Source organism: Prunus avium, chromosome 4 (genome assembly GCF_965620075.1).
Source record: "Prunus avium chromosome 4, drPruAviu1.hap1.1, whole genome shotgun sequence".
Classification (NCBI taxonomy): Eukaryota; Viridiplantae; Streptophyta; class Magnoliopsida; order Rosales; family Rosaceae; genus Prunus; species Prunus avium.
The window spans coordinates 13,159,340-13,167,846 of NC_142287.1; the positions used below are offsets into that span (position 1 = coordinate 13,159,340).

General features: G+C 35.9%; 1 protein-coding gene across 1 annotated transcript; it reads right to left on the reverse strand.

Moving 5' to 3' along the window:
- Window positions 1-867: 867 nt before the first annotated feature.
- LOC148294835 (uncharacterized) lies at window positions 868-1,596 on the reverse strand. The gene has a single exon (XM_088252266.1). It carries the CDS (start codon window positions 1,594-1,596, stop codon window positions 868-870), a length of 729 nt encoding a protein of 242 aa, XP_088108392.1.
- Window positions 1,597-8,507: the final 6,911 nt, after the last annotated feature.

Consider the following 8,507-nt stretch of genomic DNA (forward strand, 5'->3'; position numbering starts at 1 on the left):
CTCTGCCTTATGATGTCTGCAAATCGACAAATAGACCAACAACAACAACAAAAATGGCGATTTAGGTGTCGAATAAGCTTCGTTTGGAGGTTTTTTTTCTCTAGCAAAATTGGCTTCTCTTTTTTCTCCTTGAAAAGGGCTAAAAGTGACATGCATGACTTTCACAACCTTGAACTTAACTACGAGAATATGACCAACAACATGTCCCTCACGATCAAATCTAGCAATCTATCACGCCTCGATTCGAAAATAGGGATTATCTCCGAATTAAGGCATGAATCATACCATAATTATAGAAACGAACTCCTATAACTATGATATGATAGAAATAGAGCCAATAATTTTGGAGTTGAAAAACAAAATAGGTGAGTGGGTTATGTAATGTATTCTAAAAGTTCTTTTTTTATTGGGATGTTACTCTAGTGTGTATAACTAACTATGAGCTACTGCGACTCTGACTTTGTATTATTTGTGGCTCTATTTCTCATCATAAATCATGCATGTACGATTTTATTCTTATGATTATAGTACGACTCACACCGTGATTCAGGAATATTCTGTATTCTCGAATCGGGTCATGACACAATTAGAACCTCATCATTCTCTTCAATGTAGTTCAAGCAACCATCATTTGACACGAACGCATCAATCTTCTTTCCATTTCTAATAAGCTGAACTCGAGCACACTTTCTAATGGCAGAGTTAGGTTACGGCTTCAATTAGGGACGGACCCAGGATTTCAAAATGGCGTGGGCTAAATTTACCTTACGTACAAATATATTGAAAACTCAACGGTACGAGTAAATTTCATTGATAACAAAAAAATATATGGGGGGGACATAATGAGCCTTACCCCTTAAATAGCACTTAGATAAGTTGCACCCTTCGAGTCTTCACAGCATTAAAATCACCAATTATTGATTCATTATCTATATTATCAGCTAATTCTCTTTCAATATGAAGTAGCATACAATCAGCAAGAAACTCATCACCTATCTTATTCCGAAGTCGATTTTTAATAAGTCTCATACATGAAAATGCTCGTTCTGTTGTTGTTGTAGACACAGGAAGAGTTAGCACCAAACGAATCAATCTGTCAATCAAGCAGTATGTTTCTGCTAATTTTGTCTCAATTAAGCGCTCAAGTAATATAGGGATGGAATCAATATTCTTGAAGGCTTGAATGCAATCCATATCAATCTTATAAAATCCCAATTGCTGATTTAAAACATGCAACTCAGTTGTAGTGAAATCTAAAGGGTAAAATTTCTCAGCAAGAGTGCATATATCATCAATGTTAAATCGCTTGAAAGCATCACGAGGATCTAATGCTGAGCTAAGAGAAAGGAGTTCCACAGTCCCATCTGGAAATCTAGTATTTAACTCCCCCAACTGATAATCTATTACCTCATTGAATATATCAATATGATAATAATGGTCAACTGTGATACAATCTCTTTGTTGACAAGAACGGCGAGTGCCTATTGTATGACGGGCACCCATATCAGGCATATTAATATCATGTTCTTCACAAAATGATTGCACACTCTGTATAAAATCATTCCAACCATTATTTCTCAACTCATCAAGCTCCATTTTTGTACTTGCAACCAAATTCAAAGCCTTTACAATGTCTTGAGATTTTCTTTGAAGTTCTTGACAAAGAAAATCAGTGAATCTCATAGTTTTGTCCAACAATTTCAAGGCAAAAACAAAGTCAAAAGATAACATAGATATTTTAATACCTTCTGCTTCGCCACGAAATTGTGAGGTAGGTCCATTATGACTGATATCCGTTAGAAGTGTCTTGGTTGCACCAAATCAATCAATCAAACTCCTAATTAATAGAATTAAAATGTGACCCCCAACGAGTACTTCCATTCAATCAAACTCTTACGTTTTCATCTTCAATTCTTTGAGGTTGAGAAGGAGGTTGCTCCTCACAAATTGGAGGAGACAGAGAAGGACCCAAAGGCATGCTAGTTGATGATTCATCATTGTTTCTCTTAAAAAAATCTTGAATAGTCCTTGATCTCTTAACATTACGATGTTGACCCGACATTATAAAGTATAACCTATTGAATAATATATAGAAGATGTAAACATGTAGACCAACAAAAAATTCAATAAAAACATTACATAGTAAAATAGTTAAATATCGAATTAAAATCCCCAATTGACAATTCATACAAGCAAGCAAGAACACTAAGATCAAAAAACTAATTGATAAACCTTAATTGTAAATCCCTAATTGATACTTCATAAACCCTAAATAATCCCCAAAATTTCAAAAGAAAAGAAGAAGAAGAAGAAAGGAAAATTACCTTGGTTTGCTTTAATTAAGTCTGAGGAGAGAGGGAATGTCTGTGAGAGTCTAATGTTTTTTCACGTAGGGTGTGGGGTTTAATTCTTTTTATTTATTTGTTGGCTTGGTCAGCCAATCCTAGTGGGATTAGTAATATTTTATTTGGGTGGGTAGCCTTATCCTAATGGGAATAGTTAATAATATTTATTTAGATGACCTAGGCTAGAGTATTAATTTAGCTTAAATAAAAAACAAGTTACCTGGGCTTTAGCCCAGGTTAGCGTGCTAGTGGGTACGTCCCTGGCTTCAATACCACTCATTTCCAAGATGAGACTTCTTGTAAGACTTGTCAGCCCACCCACCTTTGCCTTCTGCGGTGGTCCTTCAGCTTTCTAGCTGCTCCCACACCACATGCCCTCCCCATGGTGACCAAAGAAGAAGAGAGACTCGACGACTAGCATGAAGAGATTTGGAGTTGCAAGAACAATAAGAGCTCTAGGTCATCAACAACAATTCGTTTGGAGGCTTTTTGTTCGAACCACTAATTTTTAGGCTTTTATTCTTAATTTAGTTGAATTCTTTGAATGAGGACACGAAGGAAACAACAGATGGTGAGATTTAGTACTTAGGGTTTTGAATTTTTTCAGTTGGGGGAAATGATAATTGATTGCAGTGAAGATTAATTGCGTTTTTTAAATTTGGGCGGCGACGATCGGGTGGGGTGGAGGTGGGTGGTGGCTGTGGATGGTGGGGTGGTGGGTTGGGTTTAGGGTGGGGAAATGGGAGGTGAAGGGGAGAAAGTGTTTATTTTATAAATATAAATAGTTTTTAATTTCATATTAAATATTATTTTAATCAAGCAATCTAAAGAAATTGAGTGATTGGACTGGATTTGTTAACTGCTGCAACTACAATGATGAAATCGAAAAAATTGAAATCACGGGGACTAAATGTGATTTTGAGCCAAACCCCAATGACCAAAAATGTAATTAGCCCAATTTAAAATATATACTCCCACGTGTCATCGTATGATTGGCTGGTACAAACAAATCATTGAGTTAAACTTTGACTTAGATTTTTTACACATACAACTAGGTTCTATGATACTATTCTGTGAACTCGTTTAATCTAGACTTTTGATATATTCTATGATTAGATCATGATCGTGGATCAAGTAAAAAACTTCTGATTTGATCTGGGCTATTAGATAGGTAATTGATAATGCATCTGGACCATCCATCTTTAAGCTATCATGCACCTTCCATACTTGATCGAGACCTCTTCTTTTAATGTGGGCCTTTGATATACGAATTAATCTGAACCGTTCGAGTTTTCTATTGATACCCCTTTCCTCCCCCCATTTTCTTCACACCAAAACATTCTCAAAAACCTTCCTCCATCTCTTCCTCCTCCATTAAAGTCACTATTCAATATTCTTCGGAGTTACTATTCATATTTGAAATCGCTCGTTGTGCTTACTATTCATCGCTCTGAGTCATTTTCACCTAGGGTTACTATTCACTCTACTTACTATTCATCTCACTATTTTTACTAAAGTGAAGATGACATGAAACGATGAATGGTAGGCACGATGATCGATTTTGGGCATGAATAGTGGTTTCACGTGAGTAGTGAATGTGAATAGTAACTTCAAAGAATATCGGAATGGTGACTTTAATGGAGGAGGAGAGGAAGAGATGGAGGAAGATTTTTGAGACTGTATTAGTGTGAAGAAAATGGGAGGAGGAAAGAGGTATTTATAGAAAACTAGAACAGTTCGAATTAATCCGAATATTTAATTCAAATGCCCGAATTAAAAGATGAGGTCTCGGTCAAGTATAGAAGGTGCATGATAGCTTAAAGATTGATGGTCCAGATGCATTCCCAATTACCTATCTAATGGCCCAGATCAAATCATAAGTCTTTGATTTGATCCACGGTTCTGATCTAATCCTAGAATAGATCAATGGTCTATATTAAATGAGTTCATGAAATAGTATCATAGAACCTAGTTGTATCTTAAAAAAAAATCTAAGTCAAAGTCTAACTCAATGATTGGTTTGGATCAGCCAATCATACGATGACACATTGTAGTAGATATTTTATATTTTCTTATTTTCCAACTTCGAAAATTCACCAAAATTACTTCCGAGTTATTAAAAGGGATATTTGTAGAAATGTCACCTGAACTTATACCTTAATTTCAATTTGTCACCTGAAATTTTTTTTTAAGAGAAATATCACCTTAACTTTTCAAAATCCATGATTTGTCATCTAATTTTAACACCATCCAATTTTCCATCTATTTTCAAGGGTAATTTAGTCTTTTTATTTTCAATGATATTTTAAAAATGAAAAATTTATTATAAAAAAAATTATATATCTTTTAAATAATTAAAAATGAAAAGAAAAATTAGGAAAAAAAAACTTTTCTCTTCCTCCTCGCGTCCCATTACTTGCTTTTTTATTAGCAACTCATTTAGCAAAGGTGTCTTAAAACTGTCCTTGAGAGACCATAAGAAGGGTACCCCGTTGGCTTCCAAAGCTTGAGCCATTGCCATAAGCTCCTTCTCCGGTGGCCTTGCGACCCCAAAACTAACATTCACCACGGAGGATGCAGCCTTTTGTTTGTCAAGCCAGGATAGGCAACCAGTAACGTCGTCTGCGGTTGTTAGGGCTTCCGGCAGTGACTGGGATGCAGCAGCAGCTAGGTTGAAAGGTCCGACAATAAAAGCCTTGTTGAATTTGGAGGAGAGAATTTTTTTTTTTTCCTAATTTCTCTTTTCATTTTTAATTATTTAAAAGATATATAATTTTTTTTAAATGAATTTTTCATTTTTAAAATATCATTAAAAATAAAAAGACTAAATTACCCTTGAAAATAGATGGAAAATTGGATGGTGTTAACATTAGATGACAAATCATGGATTTTGAAAAGTTAAGGTGACATTTCTCTTAAATTTTTTTTAAAGGTGACAATTGAAATTAAGGTATAAGTTCAGGTGACATTTCTACAAATCATTCCTTATGAAAAATACCACACGCTCATAATGACATCTACTATTTTTCTATGAAGTTAAAACACCCAAATTCTAACTTCAAATTTGTCAGAAGTAATTTATTCTCCAATATAATAGTTGTATTTACTTGTGAAAAAAAAAAAAATCAACATACCTCAAATAGGACCGTGCAATTAATATTGTGAGCGTAATAATATTTCTGGAATTTTTGAAGGGCTAAAAGTTCGACCTTGTCTTTGCACGTCCTAGGGGCCCAAATCAAAGAAAATAAAGTTTTGAACATACTAACCCCGTGTTTTCTAAAAACCTTTTCGTAAAACTTTAAACAATCCATATATATATATATATATATATATAGGGAGCTTTCATTGAGGGATCCCACAAATAAGTTTATTTGAGGGACACCCTTATAGGGCCCCACTCTACATTGTATTCCACCAATCCAGACTGTCTATTTTTTAGATAATCATTCAAATATCATTTCTACAAAAAAATCACTTGACCAAATTGCCCTTCTAACAACATCCAAAGTTAACCTCAAGTTTGACTTCTGCTGAAAATTCGGCAAAGTCTCCCCTATAAATTCTCGTTTCCCAAAATTTTACACCTGTACGAAAAGCAATTTATAACCACAACCGTTCAGCATGCACCAAGTTTGAATTCAAGCAATCCAACAACAAAACTTTATGGCCTCAGGCCTTACAGAAATCCTAAGACAATTTCAGAGCAATACTAATCTATTAATTACAAATGAAGCACGGGAACATGAGAATATCCTCCTACATAGTGGAAACATGATGAAAAGTGATGATGATCGCCCGGTGGTGGTGCTCTGGTACAAGTCTATTGACTGAGGGCGCAAAATATTTAAAAGTGTGAGTGGACAAAATAAAGTTTTGGAAAGTAGCATATTAACATACTAACCCCATTGTTAAAACATTTAGAAAATTCGATTATAATCATGTTCTATATTCGTACAGAAATCCATCAATTCCATGATTCTCTATTCAATTCCCACATTATACCGTCAATTCCTTATGTCACATAATGCGACACATCCTCGCAGGCCTCGGTAACACAAAGTCAACTCGAGTCGCATTCCTCACAAGACTCATGGGACACTTGGTCAACCTGAGCCGCATTCCTCGCTTCTCACGGTCCCGATATCCCTAAGACTCGTGGGGTAACTGTCAAACGCGCGCTGACTCAACCGAAGGCAACAAATTATCTGAAGACAACATATTAACCAAAGACAACATTTTTGGGTACCAATGGTGGTTTAAAAACCTTTCCTGGAAAATTATAATTCTATCTCTCATTAAATCCTTATATCCTGTTATTATTTCCTTTCTTACTTTCCAAGCCATTCATAAATAAACATAAACAGAATTTAATAAAAAAAATATTTAAATTCAAATATTTATGCTTGGAAAGTAATAGTCATAAATAAATCATTCAAGATCAATTAATGAAACTTTAATTGCATAAAATCCATTTATAAAGCAAAAGTCCACTCACTGAGCATCCGAGTTAGCCTGACCCTTAGAGGGTCCTTCCTACAGGTTCAATGAAGCCCGAGTACCTATTTAAGGCAATTAAAAACATTTAATTAATAAAATAGCTCAACCATAGATATTTAATCAACACCCTGACCCCTGAACTTAAAAGTGCGTGTACATAATTTAAGAAAGTTCCTAGGCCCATTTTCAACATTTCTGACAAGTGGAATGGTCTGAAAAAATCCGAGGTCCAACAAGCAATTAATTTCCCATAATGGTCAATCCAGTACCTCGTGGGGTCCACGACCTCCGCTTACCAATCCGAGAGTTCCTATAGGTTCAACACACTTTATTAAACATTCCCTGCAAGTTTGGTCCGAATCGAACGGTTGGATCGCTCACGATCGCACAATCGGACGGTTATCGTTTATCTAAACTTTGAATTATTGAATCGGAGTATCCGGGGCTCCGATTTTCGATCCGCAAACTTCTACACGATCCTAGAGGTATCTAGATTAACATATTTGAAAATGAAGTAGATCCAACAGTCCGAACATATCGAACCCGGATAACGCCTAATATGCGATATCCGATCGACGATCAAACGGTAACCAAATCGAAATCCTAGAATACCGTCATGCTCAGGACAATGTGGGGATCATTCTAGGACAAAAACCCAACCTTAACACCTCACCGACGCGCCGCCACTGCCGGCGGGTGTGTAGAGTAATTTTTTGGCGATCGGAAAACTCCAAACCGCCAGCCAATAATCATACCTACAGATCAAGCACATCAATGGGAGTAACTGAATACCTTGGCTCAAAGATCAATTCCACCTTTAAAGCCCTTGAACAAATGTTTTTGTCTTTGAAAATCCTAGAAATTTCTAGGTTTGATTCGATGATTTTGGGATGAAATCAAGTCGGGTCTTCGAGGGAAAACACAAAGGGAAGGTAGGGGAGTGTTTTGGAAGTAATTTGGTGGTTGGTGTTTGCCGGAGTTGGCCGGAAATGGCGTTGGTGCTTGCGATTTAAAACAGCCCATTTTTGGGCACAACTTTGGCTCAATTTTCTGGTCTATTCGCTTGGAATCAAGGCTAGAAATTGGTATGGATGTGAAGAGGAGAGAAAGATGAAGAGTTTGTAAGTTGTGGTGTCGAAATTGGTGGCTGGACAGAGGAGAAATCTTTGGCTGAAGTTGGCTGCTCATGGAGGTCGCGAGGAAAAAGAAATCTGGGTTTTTTAAAAACTAAACTTCGAAATATTTATGGTTATGCCACTGAGCTTCCATAGATCATAACTTCTTCGTTATAACTCCGATTTGAGCCCACTACGTGTCTACAGACTCATCTCGATATGCTCTACGCAACAGTACAACTAAAATCCATAGATTCCTTCCCAAACAAAAAGTCACCTTTTAAACCATTAAAATATTCCCGGAGTAAAATTGCCTTTTACTTGAATAAATTAATAATTAAATATTAATTTAGGATCGAGTTATTATAGTTTGGGTTGTGAAAAAAGAAATTCGTAGGGTACCTTAAAGGGTGTCCCTCAAATAAAATTATTTGAGGGATCCCTCAATAGAAGGGGACTATATATATATATATATATATATATATATCTCTCTCTCTCTCTCTCTCTCTCTCTCTCTCTCTTCCTCTCTCTAGAATCTCACAACTTC